Below are 19,588 nucleotides of genomic sequence, written 5' to 3'. Positions count from 1 at the left end.
TCACCTCAACTGCAACATCTATCCTATGGTATACAATCCCTCAAGCAAGTGCTGGAATGCTGTGTTTCGAATACTTCATATATCCATTGTAGGACAAGTTCAGTATGAGCTTGTCTATTTAAGTGCATCTTGCCCACACTTCCCGAGGGGCTACTTGAACCCTTGTGAAAATGGAAAGGGTTAAAACACACACACACACACAAACAGGGAGGGGAGGAGGGCGCTTTGTGATAGGAAGTGTTTTTAGCGTGTAAACATCTGGCGACTGTGTGCTAGCAGTAGTGGGATGGGCAGGCTGCCAGGCAGCCAGGGGGAGTGGTGCCCAACAGCTGGATCTAGTTGTGCACCCTGGTCAATGCCAAACATAGGGCCCACTGCTGGGCAGCAACACAGAGAGGTTTATCCCCCTGGCTCACTCAGGCTTGCTGCTCTACCTCAACTACCTCATCACTCACTAGCTCAACACTCACTAGCTCAACACTCACTAGCTCAACACTCACTAGCTCAACACTCACTAGCTCAACACTCACTAGCTCAACACTCACTAGCTCAACACTCACTAGCTCAACACTCACTAGCTCAACACTCACTAGCTCAACACTCATTATTAACAGGTTGGCTGATCACCACCTACCCTGCCCAAGCTCGACCAACAGGACAACTCGGACAGGCCTTGAACTGCAGCGCATGCAGGTCTTAAAAGGGAAAGGTGTTGTATCACGAGTCATGTAAGCAGATGGATATAAATCAGATGCATCCTGGTGAATAGATTAGGAATGTTTTCTATGATTGCATACCAGTTGTGTAATCCTTTCTAAATAGCGGCTTGCATTGTTTATCAAAATAGAGTATACAGCACAAATCAACATGGAAAATGAACATGGAAAATGAAACGTAGATCATGAGGCTCAAAAACATACTGTGGAACAAATCTGTACTATTACATTTCTTTCCATTGTCTTACACAAATGTGAAAATGTATTTGAAGTGAACTTGTTTTTGTAAGAAAGATAGGACCTCAAAGAGACGTGATAGCTAAATGCCTACTGCAGCAGCCCTCTGGCACTGTGTTTGACTATCTGTCTCTTTGATAGCTTCCTTCTGATGAATCATGTTTGGCCTAGCTCTCCTTCTCCATGTCTTCTCTGAAGGAGATGAATCTGCTATTAGTTATGTTTATCTAACACAGTCTTAAAGTTATTGGATCCAATGCACTAAGAGCAGTATTGGTTTGCTAGTGTCTCTAAGCCGTGTCCTTGACTACTCATGTGAAACCCTGGGCTGAAACTTCAACCTGTGAGGCAGGGCAGAGGTCTATGGAGGGACTATACAGATTTCAAATTGCAGAACCTCTCCTGCTCCAGTCTGAATGACACTACTTCTCCTCCTCCATCTCCTCTACCACACCCGCCTCTCCACTCTGGATTACCCAGATCCCAACTCTGTTTATCCCTCTGGAGCTGCTCACTCAACACACCCCTGTGCCTTCCCCCTCCTTCCTTCTTTCCTCCTTGAGTTTCCTATCCTCCCTCCTGGTCTTAGCCAACACTCCTCCCTCGCCTCAGCTTACAGCAGTCAGTTAAGGGAGCTGCTTTATTTGAATCCCTGTCCGAAGTTTACTTTAGCAGGGCACCTATCTAAATAGGCTCTGCCACACTACCTCCATTAGGAAGGCAAACAGCCCTCTGTGCCACTTGAACGAATGTATATAGTTCAGAGAACAAGGGAAAGGAAGGGAGAGGGAGAGAGGGAGCGAGGGAGAGAGGGAGAGAGAAAGTGTTTGGGGGAGAGAGAGAGAGGGTGGGAGAGAGAGCAACACAGCTGGAGGTTATATAGAGTTAATGCGCGTGTCACAGCTTTTACCCTCCCCACCGCTGATATAGTAAACCATTACAGGGTAAAGCGTAACTTGTACCCTAAATGGCACCCTATTCCATATTTAGTGCACTTGTTTTTACTGGTTAAGCGAGAGAGAGGGAGATGACTCCATCCCACAATCCATCTCCACTGTCTCCTGTGGGGACTACTTGGTTGACTGGGAGTAAATTGCCCCTGCGTGTATTCAGGGGCCTCTTTAGAATACAGACACAGCTGGAGGTTATATAGAGTTAATGCGCGTGTCACAGCTTTTACCCTCCCCACCGCTGATATAGTAAACCATTACAGGGTAAAGCGTAACTTGTACCCTAAATGGCACCCTATTCCATATTTAGTGCACTTGTTTTTACTGGTTAAAGTTATGCGTTACACTGAGTGTACAAACATTAGGAACACCTTCCTAATATTGAGTTGCACCCCCTTTTGCCCTCAGAACAGCCATAATTTGTCGGGGCATGGACTTTACAAGGTGTCAAAAGCGTTCCACAGGGATGCTGGCCCATGTTGACTTAAATGCTTCCCACAGTTGTGTCAAGTTGGCTGGATGTCCTTTGGCGTGTGGACCATTCTTGATACACACGGGAAACTGTTGAGCATGAAAAACCTAGCAGCTTTGCAGTTCTTGACACACTAAAATCAGTGTGCCTGGCATCTACTACCATACCCAGTTCAAAGGCACTTCAATCTTCTGTCTTGCCCATTGACCCTCAATGGCACACATACACAATCCATGTCTCAGTTGTCTCATGGTTTAAAAATCCTTCTTTAACCTGTCTCCTGCCCTTCACCTTTTGATGAGTGGATCATTAGAATCAGCTGTGTAGTGCTAGGGCAAAAACAAAAATGGTCACCCCTTTGGGTCCTCAGGACCAGGACTGAAAACCAGTGATTACACTGATTGAAATGGATTTAACAAGTGACATCAATAACGGATCATAGCTTTCACCTGGTTTCCCCTGGTCAGTCTGTTATAGAAAGAGCATGTTTTGTACACTCAGTGTAGATGGGGAATAGGGTGCCATTTGGGACGCATCCATACTGTATTGTACCAACCAAATACAGTATGTCACTAACAGCCCAAAACCCTCAAAAATAATGGGGCACAGTGAGGGAACTTTTTGCTTTGGAGGGGGGTTGTATCAAAATGTGTCAATTTGAGTACATTTCCAAAACAGCAACTCATCAACAATTCATCACTATCCAGTACCAAATAAGTTTACAATTATTTTGAAATATTTTAATGACCCTGCATAACTTTGCATGGGAGCAGTATGCATTTTTGTTTCATATTTTTTTAGAGATGGAACTCATTAAGACATGATTACAAATGGGTCTGTAATGAAAGGGCAATTAGTGGGCAACTTTGACCAGACTCATTAGTTGTAATTCAACACAAAACACACCGTTACTGAGCACCAAAAGCCTGCTGCTTCCCCTTCATTATGAAGAGGATGATAATTACTTTTTATTTTATAGGACACTTAAAGGATTTTAAAGAGGGGGGGTAGAGAGAATAAAGCCTGAAGCATATCATTCTAGTTGGTTGTTATTAGATCATTTCCTTCCGTTATGTGAGAAATGTAAGGTCTAATACAAAGCGTATCATTATTTTTTATTTAACTAGGTAACGGCCATAGACAAACTATGGCCGTTACCTAGTTAAATAAAAAATAATGATACGCTTTGTATCACTTGAAAATAATCTGAATAGTCAACTATAATCGAATCTGAACCGTAACTTGACATAAACAATATCTCTGTTACATAATCAGAAGAGTTGATGACTTGTCATAACTGAGATTCTTCCTGTCCCGTACTGAGTGCTCCCTGACACTCCTCTGGCACTGTCTTTGTCCCAAATGCCGCCCCCCCCCCAAAGGGTGCCCTATTACATATAGTGCACTACTTTTGACCAGTGCACTAAATAGGGGATAGGGTGCCATTTGGGATGCATACGCTGTGTCATCTGCAGCTTGACACTGAGGAAGAACAGTCATCCAGAACCCACTGAGCTTCTCCTCTGCGCCTCAAAGTTCTGGTGCAATAGCACAAAGACGCAGTGACAGATTGTCATAACCGACTAAAGCGGAGTGAGAAAAGGGCTGCTGCCGGGGCCTGCTCTGCTCCAGAGGTTTGTGAATGGGTAATGTGGAACATATGACGGCGGTGCTGGGCCTGCCAAGTTTCATTACGCCACTTCTCTCCTCGCTCATGATCTCAGCACTCAGGCACGCTCGCCTGCACCGCTGCCCCTAGCCAGACGATGGCTGAGGAGCGAGTAGAGGGGCGCTTGCTTAGTTGAATGTGTGAGAGATGCTCGTTGAGTGTGTCTGGGAGGAGGTGTGTGTGCGTGTGTAAATTACTGTGAGTAACAGCTTATGTGCATGAATGACTGAGTGTGTGCATACACATGTGTATGTACCGCTAAGCAAGACCTAACATAACCCCCCTGCAATCCCCTCCTTGTCTCTCCCCTCCACAAACTGTGTGACATGTCCACCACAAACACCTCCGCATGATCACCAATCACACCAGCACACCTGTGTCTGTGTTTGGCTACAACTGTTCACATGAAAGGAACTCCATGCGAGTGTGTGATGTTGGAGGTCATTTTGGGGGATCAGCCCCTGCTCTGCTTGCTTGTGTTTGCTCACACCGAGACCTCAAGCTGAACATGTAAACAACACGTTCCGGGACTGTTTAGCTAAGCTCAGTGGGAGTTGCTGTTGACTTTTGGAGTGGTTTGCTTAATTACGGTCCCAGACTGTTGTACGTCTAATAGGCTAATTACCACTGAATAAATTAGCCTAATGCTCCAGCTGTGCTGAGGCTCTCTGCAGTACGGTACGAGGTGTGTGTGAGTGGCCTAGACTCAGGAAAACATCTAGTGTGTGTGTGACTGAGGAACAAACAAATCCTTTACTCAGCAAAGACTAACTGTGAGAGAGAAGACAAGGCGAGAGAGGTAGAGGTTAAATAAAATAAGAGTGTTTTAATTCTCTCTGCCATTCATCAACGAGAGAAACATTGGCAGATCGCACTTTCTCCTTCACCATTAAATCAATACAGTTCTCCTCTCTGTCTCTGTCTCCCTCTCTACTGCAGAAGTCACTCTACGCAAGGTCTTTTGGTCTGTGCCTAGGCATTGCTGACCGTTTAAACAAATAAGGCCACATACTGTAGTTGTTTAAACCAATCAGGAAGCAGGCTAGAGATCAGGGTTGAGATTAGGCAGACAAATATTTTTGGTCAAAGTAATTTACCCTCCCTTATTCCCCCTACCGTACCCCTCTTACCCCACCTCAAACAGCTCAATGGAAGTCCCGCATCTGCAAGAGATTTACCAAGTGGAGTCAATATTAACAAATTGCGCACCCGGCAAGGGCCCTCCCTCCTCCTTCCCTCCCTCCTCCCTCCCTCCTCCCTCTATCCCAGTACAGAGCAGCAGAGAAGAAGTGAAGGTTATTTCATGGGGTCCTCTGTGGAGCGCCAATCTATCTCCTGCATTTGGTGAATTCCTCCAGATTGCCTAAGCTGGGGAGCAGAACAAAGCGCCGTGCGTCGGATCACCCTCCTCTTCCTCCCTCTCCTTCCCCTCCCCCTTTCCCAGCTGGGTAGAGATTTACACAGCGATTTAGCAGCAGAAACACTGCACTAAAACTCTCTAGTCTCCACTCTGTCTCCCACTCTCTCCCTCTCTCTCAATTCAATTCAAAGGGCTTTATTGGCATGGGAAACACATGTTTCAATTGCCAAAGCAAGTTAACAAACATTACACTCACAAAAGTTTCAAAGGAATAGAGACGTTTAAAATGTAATATTACGGTTATTGTAACGATGTGCAAATAGTTAAAGTACAAAAGGGAAAATAAATAAACAAATATGGGTTGTATTTACAATGGTGTTTGTTCTTTACTGGTTGCTCTTTTCATGTGGCAACAGGTCACAAACATTGCTTCTGTGATGGTATTTCACCCAATAGATATGGGAGTTTATCAAAATTGGATTTGTTTTTTTATTCTTAGTGAGTCTATGTAATCTGAGGGAAGTATATGTCTCTAATATGGTCATAAATTTGGCAGGAGGTTAGGAAGTGCAGCTCAATTTCCAGCTCATTTTGTGAGCAGTGTGCACATAGCCTGTCTTCTCTTGAGAGCCAGGTCTGCCTACGGCGGCCTCTCTAAATAGCAAGGCTATGCTCACTGAGTCTGTACATAGTCAAAGCTTTCCTTAATTTTGGGACAGTCATAGTGGTCTCGCTCTCCCTCCCTCACTCTCCCTCACTCACTCTCCCTCACTCAGCAGCCAGTCCAAGCAATGATACATCTTGCGGTAGAAAGGAAATTATTTAAACCTCAGCTTAACTCAACAGGACCAAGCTACACGCTTATCTGGGTTATATTCCCATGTGATTGATATTGGTCCGACCGAGACTATACTATTTTCAGATCTGTGTTTTTTAAAAGTCTAATTCCAATTAATAAATAGGAACATTTTGTGCCAGACCGTCCACGAAACATATTTTAAGCATGTCTAATGCATAGTGTATTTATATTATAGTACTATAACTATATGATAAGATGCATTTTATTGGCAATTAACTTGAATGGAAATGTGTATTTTATGCTCAAATCCCAACTGTCTAGGCTGGTGTGAGTCTGAGTCAATGGGAAAGTGCGCTATCCTTTCATTCTCTCACAGCCTAATGATACAGGTCCACTCTGGATTGACCCTCCATAGCCTCGATATCCCCACGGTGCAGCTCCCCCCTGGGCCCCACGGCAGGTAATATTGGGGCTGACCCAGCATGACAGCGTGTAGGAGAGTAACTCTGCTGTGTGAGAGTCAATGACTGAGGCTAATACAGCTGTCCTGGCTGTAAGGCTAATAATACACAGGCCTGGCCCGGCAGGGGAAAGAGGCACTCGGACCCAGCTCAGTTCTAACCCCCACACACACACACAGAGACAGAGAGACACACACAGAGACAGAGAGACACACACAGAGACACAGAGACAGAGACAGACAGACAGACAGAGAGACAGACAGAGAGACAGAGACAGACAGACAGACAGAGACAGACAGACAGAGACAGACAGACAGAGAGAGAGAGACAGAGAGAGAGACAGAGAGAGAGACAGAGAGAGAGACAGAGAGAGAGACAGAGAGAGAGACAGAGAGAGAGACAGAGAGAGAGACAGAGAGAGAGACAGAGAGAGAGACAGAGAGAGAGACAGAGAGAAGCTAGCGAGCAGGGTTGGGATTCAACAAGGCATTGGTCAGCATGACTGTGGCCATGGGCATCCAAGTTGATGTCCACGTGTGTTATGGGGACAGTTTAGGATAAAACTAGGAACTTAGTAGAAATGGTTTATTTACTATTATCCATTTCCCTCATTAGTTATGTACATTTTACATTGTGTTGATTTATTCTTCAGTCTGATAGATTTCTTTATTTTTTAAACGTGATTTTTAAGATTCAAGAATTGTCCTTTATTCACATAAAAAACTAAGTTGTTAGGAATTTGCATGTGTAGTGCACGTGCTTGTTTACAGACACTCTCTAAGTAGACTATATCTATTGTCCATTATGGGTGTCTAATGGAGGAAACGGTGGGTCACACCATGCAGTGTAAAGCAAAAGGGAAACCCAGAGCTGTGTCCCAAAAGGCACCCTATTCCCTACTTATGGATTCTGGCCAAAAGTAGTGCATTTTAGTGAATAGAGTGCCATTTGGGATGCAGTGTCACAGCAAGCAGACAAATGACTGCTGGATCTTAGGAGTAGACAGGGGTCGTCACCTCTGGGCCAATTACAGCCCTGGCTCTTCCCCTCCGCAACACTCTCTGTAGCTCTCTCTCTCTCTCTCTCTCTCACACTCTTCCAAGTCTTTCTCTGTCTCTCTCCACATGGGCCTATATTTCTGTTTCTTCCTCACTTCACCCTCTTTCTCTCTCTCCCTTTCTCTCCCCCTTCTCTCTTTGTCCCTTACTCAAAGCCGAGCCTGATCTCTCCCTCCTCCCAAAAACAAGGACAACTTGTAATCCATTTACTCCACCCTTGTCAACAAATTCCCCCCCCAAAATAATCCTGAACGACTTACAACCAGAGCTAGGTACTATCAAGGGAATGGAGGGAGAGATAGAAGGGAGAACACACAATGAGAAGGAGCAATTGCACCCAAAGAGAGAAGAGAAAAGAAAAGGAGAGTAGAACATACAATACTGTACACAGGGGAGCGAGGGAGTGTAGAAGAGAAGAGAAAAGAGCGGAACTTGGTGTCACAGTGATATTTTAGCATTTTGTCACGCAGGCGGCGCCGTGTAAAAACTTAGAGGATTAACGCTGCCGGAGTGCTTTAATGAGACCTGAAAGTTGCGGGCACCGGAGAGCAATGCTGATTGAGCCGGGCCAGAGAGGCTGGCTCCCGGAGGCCCCTGCAGCAGCCCAGCGGTCCAACAAGCCCCAGCCATGAGCCTAAGCTCAACCTGCTCACACCGAGCCACATCAAAGCAGCCCCGGCTGGGGGAGCCGAGCCGAGGAGAGAGAGGAGAGGAGGAGATGGAGGAGAGGAGGAGGAGAGGGGAGGAGGAGGAGAGGGGAGGGCTGGATGGAGGAATCCCTTATCTCCTCCTGAGAGGATGCTGCTCTGTGGAGCGAGATTGTCTGGAACTGTCACCTGTCCCAGCCATCTTTGAAGGAAACACTAAGCCTATGATGGGCCTGACCTCCTCGAGCTCCCATTCCTTTATGTCTCTCTTCATTTTCTGCTTTGTTTACATCCCCCCTCCTACTCTTCTCTCCTTTACTATCCTTCTCCAGTCTCACTCTCTCATTGGCGCTTCTTCTCTCCTTTTTTGCCCTTCCATCTCTTTCTTCCTCCCTTTCTCCAGTCCTCTTTCTCTCTCTAATTTCTCTCACTTTCTGTCTCTCTGTCTCTTTTTCTCTCCCTCTCTCTCTTTTGTAAGTCTCTACCCTGTGGTATGGCCAAGAGGATGTACTCTAGTCTCCTTATTTGCTCCAGCCCGTAAAGGAGCTGAGAGGAAACATGTTAATTACCCAGCATGTCTCAGCCCCCTCCTCCTATAGAATAATAGGTACAGTCCATCCTTAGGAGAGAAGAAGAGAGGAGAGGGGGGAGGGAGGCGTTGGGGGTTGGTCGAAGGGATAAGGGTGCTAACTCTATGAGAAGAGGGACACAAATCGCTGCGCTACAGGGCTGGGCGGTGAGATTTGCTTACAGTGAACAAACATATAGGCGGGCATGAAATGAGTGTGACTGTCCCACTCCACACCCGGTGATCATCCTGCTTCTTATTCCCACTGAATACTTCAGGAGGGAGAGAAGACCCATGAGCCTCGTGTTATTCCTGCCTGCACTCACGTCTTTATGGACATTATGTTGAACGACATTATTGTTGTGTTTGGTAGCGTGTTTGTTGGTGTTAGTTGTGGTGGTGGCGTATCCTTACGGACAGTCAGAGAAACATGCTGCAAGTCTTTTTTTAAGCCTTCGCCGCTTCAAAGCACGTCTATTGTTTTAGGCATGTGATGCCTCTGCGCGTTTTCTGACCGATTAGCCATTCTTAATTTGACAAGGGGGTCCAAAACACAGACAGATGTTGCAAGAATGATATGAAGAAATGCTGAGTACTCATTTGTTAAGAAATTTCTCATTCTTTTTGAGCCACTCCAAATGAATATTGTTATTGTAACAATATTATTAACAACATTGTTAAAAATGCAATTCACGCACATTCTCGGGCTCTGTGGTACTAAGAGTAAATGCAAGAAAGCCTGACCTTCACTTAGAGCGAAAGTGTCTTTCTTTGACCACTTCAAACTTTATCCGCATTGTACTGTGAGATTCCTGTAATAAGCTGTATAAAAGGGGATCACAGCGATTGTCCATGGTGCGCTGGACTGCGGAGCTAATTCAAGAGCTGCCCAGCTATGTTTCTCTTTCATAATCAAAGGAGGTGGATGGAAGAGATTCCTTTCCGTGGCCTGTACTGTAGGGTGGCCCCCGTGTTCCCCACAGGTTTCTCTCCCCCTCAATCGTCCTTGAAATGAGTACATGTCTCCCAGCACATGCCTGCCACCACCCCCGCTCCTCTGTATTATCATTTCTGTGGGGAGAAGTGCTTGAAACTGTTTTGCCAAAACTTGTGACAAGGAACCAATGTGGAACCCAGAAAGCTGGCCTCTGAGTGAAAAATTGCATTATAAATTACTTTTCCAGTGTGGGTTATTTTCGCGACTTTTTTCTGTGGCAGGAAAGCTTTCCTATAGTTCCTGTATGGCCTATACTTGTGACTCTGAATCAGGGAGAGCAGTAATGCAGTCATTAACTGTACAGAGCCTGGTCCATTGTGGTACAAATCACATGGACATTTTGTGACAGCCAGCTCATTCAGTTCACTGATCAGCTGCTGTAGTTTGATAAAGAGGCAGACAGATTGACGTGGACCCAGTACTTGCCATGCTACGGACCAGTAGACCTGAGATCTCCTCTACAATGCAGCCTTGGAGGTTAACTTAACCCCTGTCTGGAGCTGGAGATCACCATCCCACCCCATACGCCCTGGGTCTGGTTGAGCGCTGGCTGGCTCCCCACAATCCCAGGTAATGGCCACTTCTGTCAGAGCTTTGGCCAAAAAGAGCAAGGTTTTAAGGGATATAGCCTGATGGTATCCAAACCATCCACTAGACCAGCCATCAATTTGTACTGTACTTCCACCTTGCTATGGCTTAGCAGCCCTGGTCTAAGAGGTGAGACGACCAAGGTTTTGGTCTGAGGATTACCAGCTGGTGGTGCTTGGCCTAGGATCTTGATCTTGATTCCATCAGTCTGCAGACGACAGACTGTATAAGGCTGATATAGGCCCACTTATACTTCAGCTATAAAAGTCTGTCTCGGTCCACATAGTGACCTACTACTGTGTCATCACAGACAGACACAACCGCCAAGCAGCCTTGGTCGTTGAGGAACCAACCAACATACTTAGTGCTGGGGAGGGTGAGAGGGTAGGAAAAGCTTAGTGATTTTCCCACCCTCCCCAGTCGCCTTCCTTTGACAAAACATGTTCTGATGTTTCAATACTGCAAGGATTGGAAAGAAACATAAGAAAGCTGTCCATTGAAGAGAATGTGCTTACAATCCCGTAACGGGACATGTTTTGACTGGCTGGGGAAGGAAGAAAAAGTGTTTAAGAAAAAGACTAACACTTGAAGGAAGAAGAGGGATCCCGGAGGAGAGAGTAAGCGGAGACAACAAACGGAACTCCAGCAAGTGTTCCACTGTTGCTGAGGACCACTGACCCGCTAATAAGCCGACAATGTAAACAGATGTCGCTAGTGCCGCCGTGGTAACGCCTTCACAATACACATCTCCTCGCAATACACAAATCTTTAAAAACCCAAGTTTCTCATTAATCCTCCTCCCCAATGCTTCCTCCTCCTTATCCAGGCGAAAGCCCCACGTATTAGTGTTGTGGTAAGCGGGATATGGACTCTTATCCAGTGTTTGCCCAAGAAAAGAGTCTTAGACTCTATGCATCACCGCGATTTAGCTAATGCACATAATAGGGGCTATTTTTTCTTAATGCCTCCTCCTTGATGTGGACGTAGAGGTGAGAATAAACACAGAGTCCTTAGGGGAGTGGGATGGAGCCCAGAAGGGGCTGTCCCCCACCCTTCTCCCCCCATCGCCACCACAGCGACAACCATGACAACCCAGCAGTCCAAGTGCGCTTGAGGCTGCAGGTGCCGGCGTGTTTAGCTGCATTAAGCACTGACAACACACCAGCGGGAAGAGTAATCACATTTACCTGGCTGTCAGCCGTAGCCAGGTCGTGCAGCGCCCCACACTCTGCAAGCAAAGCACAAAGACCCAGGACTCCCTCTCCATCACCCTCACATGCACAACACACACCTGGGATACATTTAGGAAGGTGACAGTCAGTCAGAGACCCCAGGGAGAGGGGAGTATTGGTGGAGTGGACCATGGAAGGATGTGCGGGAAGGGGGTGTTCAACCAAGCACAGGGATCAATGTTCTTCACACTTCCCAGCCTCTGGGGGTAGCAGTTGTGGAGTGGTGGAGCCATGGGGCTCCGTGTTCAAAGGGGCCGTCGGCAGATTAGGAGCCTAGGGGCCTGGAGCATGGGCCAATCAGACAGAATGGGACCGGCCGACCGGCAGGCGCCTTCAGGGACACCTCGTGTTCCCCACACCTGGTACCAGAGGAAGCCATTTTACACAGCCCCCGGCCTGCTCTTTTCTCTCACCTCTGGTCGTAACTCTTTCTAAACTGAGTCAGGGTACGTCCCAACGACATCCATTTACAGGACACTCCACCCTCAGAGGAAAAACAACTGCCTTCGCATTTCAGCATGTGCTCCATTAGTCATCTAAATTCTGTTAAATACAGCCTCTGGTAAAACATTGGAATGGAATTAATATTTCATCATTATCTGAGTCAGAGTCAGAGAGAGAGAGTCAGAGAGAGAGAGAGTCAGAGAGAGAGAGAGTCAGAGAGAGAGAGAGAGAGAAACGGAAGACAGTGCGCCAAAATAGCAGTATGACTCTCTCCATCCACTGCCTGTTCTGCAGAAAGAATGGAGCCCTTTCAGGCTCTATGGCCCCTTTGACTTTTCCTACTGCTTCTGAACTCTCCATTTGACTGTGACTTTTAAGCACTACCCCGAAGGCACTGCCACCCCATACTGTGACCCCCTAACCATCACCCCAACCACAAGCCACCCCAACCACGGCCCCTAGCTCCCCTTGACTTCAATGGTCTGGAACCCTCTACCACTAGTGCTCACGCACACTTTCTCTCTCTCACACACACACTCACACTCACACACACACACAAAATCAACAGTGGCAGTCATGCTGAGCTAAGACCGGGCTGTAATCGACAGTAATGTTCTGCTTGCGAGGATCCTGTCGACTACAGACCCTGGGCCTGACTTTAAGTAACCTTTCACATTAGTACTGTAGCTTTGTGGTGGATGTACGCACCAGCGCACAAAGGAGATGCCGGCTAATGAACTAAATAAAATACAGTTACAGTAAAGGACCAAAGCCGGAGCCAGGGAGAGAGAGACCTTTTCATTACAGCCTGCAGATTAAAACTACTCGGTCAGGCTCAATTCGCAGGCAATTTAGCGAAACTAAACAGGCCATCGCATCAAATCCTTGTCCGGAGGCCACGCAGATGCACAAAATTGACCTCCTAAACGCCCCCCCCTCCCCCCTCCCTCGCTCTCCACTCATCTGTCTCTCATTCTATAACTGCATCTTTCTCTTATTCCTTTGTTCTATTTCCCTCTCTCACGCTCTCTCTAACCACAGCTCCTTCACTCCTCTCTCTCTCTCTAATATTTTATTTTTCTATCATACTCTCCCTCTCCCTCAAACCTCATGTCCCTCCCTTCTCTCTTCATATCAACAGTATCTTTCTACCTCACTCTATCACCCTCACTCCTCTATTCCTCCCCCTTCCTCTTACCCACACTCTCTCTGTCCCAGTGAGAGAGAAGGGAGACGAGGGGGTAGTGAGAGTGGTTTGACTGTGCAGTGTAGTGTTGGGGCTTTGATGTGTGTGTTGATGAGTGAAAGTGGAGTACTGTGCTCAGACATGCCCCTAATGAGAGAATTAAGAAGCTACGCTGAACGCTCCCCTTACTAACTTCCCAGAGAGCGAACGAAAGAGAGAGACAGAATTAGGGAGAGAGAAAAGGAGAGGGAGGAAGGGAGAGAGGTAGAGAAAGCAGCTGATCCGTCAGGCCTAATCAAGCGTCTAGCAGCCCTGCCTTTTACCTATTACTGTACAGAGAGAACCTTGGTGCCATTGTTGGGGGGGGGGTCTACAGGCAAGTCCTTGAGCCTGCCGCCTCACTCAAATCACAGTATATTGTTCATAAATATACATAGAACAAGGCCAAATGTTCTATCTTAACCCACAAAAATATTGTATGTTAGGTTTTATGTAATTATCCATCTATTTACTAAATCACTGAGGCAATTCAAGTTGTCTGATGACCGAAAGCCCTGCCGACACAAACTAGCCATGTACCCACTACTTTTGACTTCATAAACACTCTAACAATCATATAAGAACAACCTATCCAACCCCTCCTCTTTAAACTGAGTTCTGTCTTCTGTACTCACCGTAGTGGGAATCCAGGTATCCGTTGCGGGGATCCATGGCAAACAGCGTTCCGCGATAGGGCAGGCTGTGGTCCGCCAGGTGGGGCAGCGAGCTGTGCAGCTCTTTCTTTACCAGTGGGGGGCGCTCTTCTGTGGACGTGGAGGGCTCCTCACCCAGCTTGCTGCCAGGGGTGCCAGGCGTGGAGGCCTGGGTGCTGATGGCATTGCGCCTCTCGCGGTTGTGGTGGTACTGCGTGCCCAATCTCTCATCTTCTTGAAGGGGACAGGGGGGAGAGAGAGGGTGAGATTATATATTTGGCTAAAAATATGAGTCCATATTTACTGACGATACAGCATAGATCTCGGTCCATTGAAATATACTGTAAGATACTGAGTCGAAAGTCTGCTTAATTCTTCACAACCTGAAATCCATTTGGTTATGAGAGTGGTTTCACTGTCAGTAGAATCATAACAGTGACTTACAGCTGCTGCCGTCAAGGGGAATTTCTTTACCTCTCAGAGTATACGCACACGCACACACACGCACACACACGGGAAAGAAGTAAAATCATGTAGCATACTCCTGTGAGGGGGAGTAGATTTATTTTGTACACCCGCAACCAACCAAGTACACAAATCCACCCAGGTTTAGCCTCCATAGGAGCCAGCTGAACTTGTGAGTTCTCAAGCAGCAGTCAGATAAATCCAATAGGACTCATCTCTGATGCTCTCACCAACTAAACGAACCCAACCCCCTGCATCGTGGCCACAGTCGGAGGGGGAGCGATTCCCACAAGCCAGATCTTAAAGGCAGCTCTGTCTGTTCTTTTCATAAAATAAATGGATTCCCATGGAGAAAGCAACCGGGTCTTCTCGCCTGCATTCCAAACTGCCCATTAACCAGCCTCATGGGTAGTATCAACCCCCCCCTTCTCCCTCCTCCTCAACCCCCTCTCATCCAGAGTAATCTCTCGCTCTCTTTCTCTCTCAGGGTGAAGGAGAGAAATTAAGAGGAGAGATGGGGAGACGGAAAGGAGAGTTCCCCTGAGAAGCTATCCCTGGTGTGCTGGGCAGAGTTAGTAGGGATAAAAGTGAAGAGAGTTCAAGGGCTGATCTGCTTTGGAAAGACTTGACCTTTGACCTAAACACTGACCCTGGCCTTCATGGGGTCGCCTGGCACCTGACCTGGTGGGTGATACTGTACAGATTTATTAGGAGTAGTCCCTAAATAGAAGATACTCTGGACCCAAAAATTCTGGTCTGAGATTATTCCTATCATCAGTACCTATCGTATGATTATGATAAATTATTAGAGTTGAATATTTTTAGGTAAATTCTTTGTACGATTGAAAGTTTTACACTGGCAGCTCTAGCCTTGTGCAATTCAGCGCTATTGCAGAGGCAGTTTGATTCAGTTACATACGATTCTATCAATCTTTCTCAATGCCTCAAATCCAACCTATTCCTTCTGGGAAATCTCCCCTGGTCCAGGTTCCTGGTTGATTCTAATTTCACTGTGATTGTTGCTGATCAGCACGGTCCAGTGCTCACTACTCACAGCCTCTCTCTCGCTCTCTCTCTCTCTCTCTTTTAATGTCTCACTGAGGGCCCTGGCAGAGTGCCGCGGTGCCGGCGCCAAAGGTTCTGTAGCGCTTACCAGCCTAGCACTGCAAGGCCCCCCTATGAACTGCAGGCAGCGGAAAACTGCAGCCCTCCAAAAGCCAATTAAGAGAAGAGAGGGCTAGATTAAAGAGCGCTACCCCGAGCACCCCGAGTTGCCCGCTACAGTAGCGAGAGAGTGGCACGAAAGGAGAGAAAGAGAGGAGAGAGAAAGACCCACGGGTCTGTCATTTATTCCTCTCACTCTCCCACATCCATTACCTGCGTTAGGGCCCAGCCACGCCACGGCGCTCGGAGCAGCAAATTCCACCAGTCTTAACGCGGAACTGACAAGCCAGTGAGAGAGCAGAGGCTCACGCTCTCATCCGCAGGAAATGACAGTGTCAGTTATGATATAAGTATTTAATCCTATACTGCACAGCCCCTGATCTTATTAAGGGAATAATGGCATTTATGCTGTTAAAGCTGGATTAATAGGTTCTGCTCTTGCAAAGCGCAATATTAACATAAAGGGATTTCAGACTCTGGGTTCATGTTCTCGCACGAATTGGATTTAAGGAAGGAAGTCGCGACTGTAAACTGTGCTGGGAGCCAATATAGCAAACGATAGTGCTGCTGAGAGGAGTGTAGGTATATATGTACTGAATACTCATCCAGCAAACACAGTGCAGAGGCCGGAAATAAGGCCTTGAATCTATCGTAGACCTGGATAAGTTTCTGGTTCTTGGTCTAGTTGATTTATGTATGAGTTTCATAGACTTGACATACACAATGTAGCAATAATCTTTGGACTTTTGCAAGTGAAGCCAAACTCCCACAAGCCCAGCTAAACAGTGTATATGAACTCTTTCTAGAGACAAAATACTGTGGTCATTATTCCCAAAGATATTATTACACTACATTCCTATCTTTCTCGTTGGCTTCTTCCCCCACTCCCCAGTTGGGTGTCTCTCTTTCTCTCCCTCTCTATTTCTCTCTCAGTGAAATCCAGCCCTATTCACTGATGTCTCTGAGATGTCAAGCAGATAATAGTTCAATCAAACCAGTGACTCCATTCCCCTCCTCCCTCTACTTCGCCATGGTTAACTGAGTCAGGGGGGTTCATCATTCTTCCGTATACCACCTTAAGGGTGTCCATTTTTTCAGTCTATACCGTCACACCCTGATCTGTCTCGCCAGTCTTTGTGCTGGTCTCCACCCCCCTCCAGGTGTCACCCATCTTCCCCTGTGTATTTATACCTGTGTTCTCTGTCTGTTGCCACTTCGTTTTGTTTGTGAAACCTACCAGCGTTTGTTCCATGCTCCTGTTTTCTAGCCCTTCCCGTTTTTTAATCGCTCTGCCTACCCTGACCCTGAGATTGCCTGGCATTCTGTACCTTGCCCCACCTTACTGGATTATTGACCCCTGCCTGCCCTGACCCTGAGACTGCCTGACGTTCTGGACCCTTTGCACCCTCTCTGGATTATTGACCCTGCCTGCCTTTGACCTGTTGTTTGCCTGCCTCAGTATTAGAAATTAACGTTTGGTTCTTCGACACTGTCTACATCTGGGTAATACCTGAAACGTGATATGGGTTCTTTATTTCAGCGTATACCACCTAAAATGGGTTAATTATTTCAGCATATACAGTTGTGAGTCGGAAGTTTACATACACCTCAGCCAAATACATTTAAACTCAGTTTTTCACAATACCTGACTTTTTATCCTAGTAAACATTCCCTGTCTTAGGTCAGTTGGGATAACCACTTTATTTTAAGAAATGTCAGAATAATAGTAGAGAGAATTATTTATTCCAACTTTTATTTCTTTCATCATATTCCCAGTGGGTCAGAAGTTTACATACACTCAATTAGTATTTGGTAGCATTGCCTATAAATTGTTTAACTTGGGTCAAACGTTTCGGGCAGCCTTCCACAAGCTTCCCACAATAAGTTGGGTGAATTTTGTCCCATTCTTCCTGACAGAGCTGGTGTAACTGAGGTCAGGTTTGTAGGCCTCCTTGCTCGCACACGCTTTTTCTGTTCTGCCTACAAATTTTCTATAAGATTGAGGTTAGGGCTTTGTGATGGCCACTCCAATAACTTGACTTTGTTGTCCTGAAGCCATTTTGCCACAACTTTGGAAGTATGCTTGGGGTCATTGTTCATTTGGGAGACCCATTTGTGACCAAGCTTTAACTTCCTAACTGATGTCTTGATGTTGCTTCAATATATCCACATCATTTTCCTACTTCATGATGCCATCTATTTTGTGAAGTGCACCAGTCGCTCCTGCAGCAAAGCGCCACCACAACATGATGCTGCCACCCCCATGCTTCACGGTTGGGATGATGTTCTTCGGCTTGCAAGCCTCCCCCTTTTTCCTCTAAACATAACGGTGGTCATTAAGGCCAAACAGTTCTATTTTTGTTTCATCAGACCAGAGGACATTTCTCCAAAAAGTACGATCTTTGTCCCAATGTGGAGTTGCAAACCATAGTGTGGATTTTTATGGCGGTTTTGGAGCAGTGGCTTCTTCCTTGCTGAGCGGCCTTTCAGGTTATGTCAATATAGGACTTGTTTTACTGTGGATATGGATACTTTTGCACCTGTTTCCTCCAGCATCTTCACAAGGTCCTTTGCTGTTGTTCTGGGATTGATTTGCACTTTTCGCACCAAAGTACGTTCATCTCTAGGAGACAGAACATGTCTCCTTCCTGAGCGGTATGGTGGCTGCGTGGTCCCATGGTGTTTATACTTGCGTACTATTGTTTGTACAGATGAACGGGGTACCTTCAGGCATTTGAAAATTGTTCACAAGGATGAACCAGACTTGTGGAGGTTAACAATTGTTTTTCTGAGGTCTTGGCTGATTTCTTTTGATTTTCCCATGATGTCAAGCAAAGAGGGACTGAGTTTGAAGGTAGGCCTTGAAACACATCCACAGGTACACCTCCAATTGACTCAAATGATGTCAATTAGCCTATCAGAAGCTTGTAAAGCCATGTCATAATTTTCTGTAATTTTCCAAGCTGTTTAAAGGCACAGTCAACTTAGTGTATGTAAACTTCTGACCCACTGGAATTGTGACAAAGTTAATTATAAGTGAAATAATCTGCCTGTAAACAATTGTTAGAAAAATTACTTGAGTCATGCACAAAGTAGATGTCCTAACCGACATGCCTAAACTATAGTTTGTTAACAAGAAATTGTGGAGTGGTTGAAAAACGAGTTTCAATGTCTCCAACTTAAGTGTATGTAAACTTCTGACTTCAACTGTACCACCTTAAATGGTTTAACAAACACTGGGCAGCAGAAGGTCAACAACTAACACTTGAATGGTGATGCTGAAAGAGGAGGAATACCCCAAGGCTAATTTGTTATATCCCGTTCTAATGTCATCCAACCAAAATGGCTGGAAAACGTTATATTTTATTTGACTTTATTTTAACCTTTCTGAGCTTCATAGGTCCAGTTTACTGATAATGATTCTTACAATCAGGTCCAAAACGACTGCCACACTTGATAAAAATGAGCAATAGACTGTATAAAATAAAGAACATGTAATACCCTTGTTTGAACCAGGTATTGAGTTATTTGTTATAATTAATTGGTTATATATTTAAAAGATGATTGAATTGCTCCTAAACTGTAATGTTGTTAATGCATTATGCTTTTGAAGAAATCTTTATTTAATGTATAAGTGAATAGTTTTAACTTTGAAGTGTTAAGTTTTGACCAATAAGGTCGCTTGTTAAGTTGTACCCAATGGGAGTTGACCTGGTTAACGGGAGGCCTGGGAAAAAGAGGGGGAAAGACGTTGATGAAAGGATGGACGTTTTACCTTAGGACGGTTGGTGAAGAAAAGTTATAAAAGACGACAGAACTAGAACAAAACCCATACTTACTAAGACATGTTTTATTTTATAAAAGAGTTATAATTTTGTTAAAA

At 45.8% G+C, this 19,588-nt stretch overlaps 1 protein-coding gene across 7 annotated transcripts in view; it reads right to left on the bottom strand.

Annotated features, from left to right (window-relative positions):
* Positions 1-19,588, bottom strand: part of LOC106578655 (transcriptional activator GLI3) — a 196,708-nt gene that overhangs the window by 98,228 nt on the left and 78,892 nt on the right. For 6 of the 7 annotated variants that reach the window (XM_045702217.1, XM_045702216.1, XM_045702220.1 and 3 more), the window contains one exon: positions 14,059-14,310. In XM_045702217.1, the coding sequence (XP_045558173.1) occupies positions 14,059-14,310 (252 nt within the window). The remainder of the gene's footprint in view (positions 1-14,058; positions 14,311-19,588) is intronic. The other variant, XM_045702218.1, reaches the window with a different exon arrangement.

Source organism: Salmo salar, chromosome ssa19 (assembly GCF_905237065.1).
Source record: "Salmo salar chromosome ssa19, Ssal_v3.1, whole genome shotgun sequence".
Lineage (NCBI taxonomy): Eukaryota > Metazoa > Chordata > Actinopteri > Salmoniformes > Salmonidae > Salmo > Salmo salar.
This window is presented reverse-complemented; position numbering and strand designations above follow the sequence as displayed.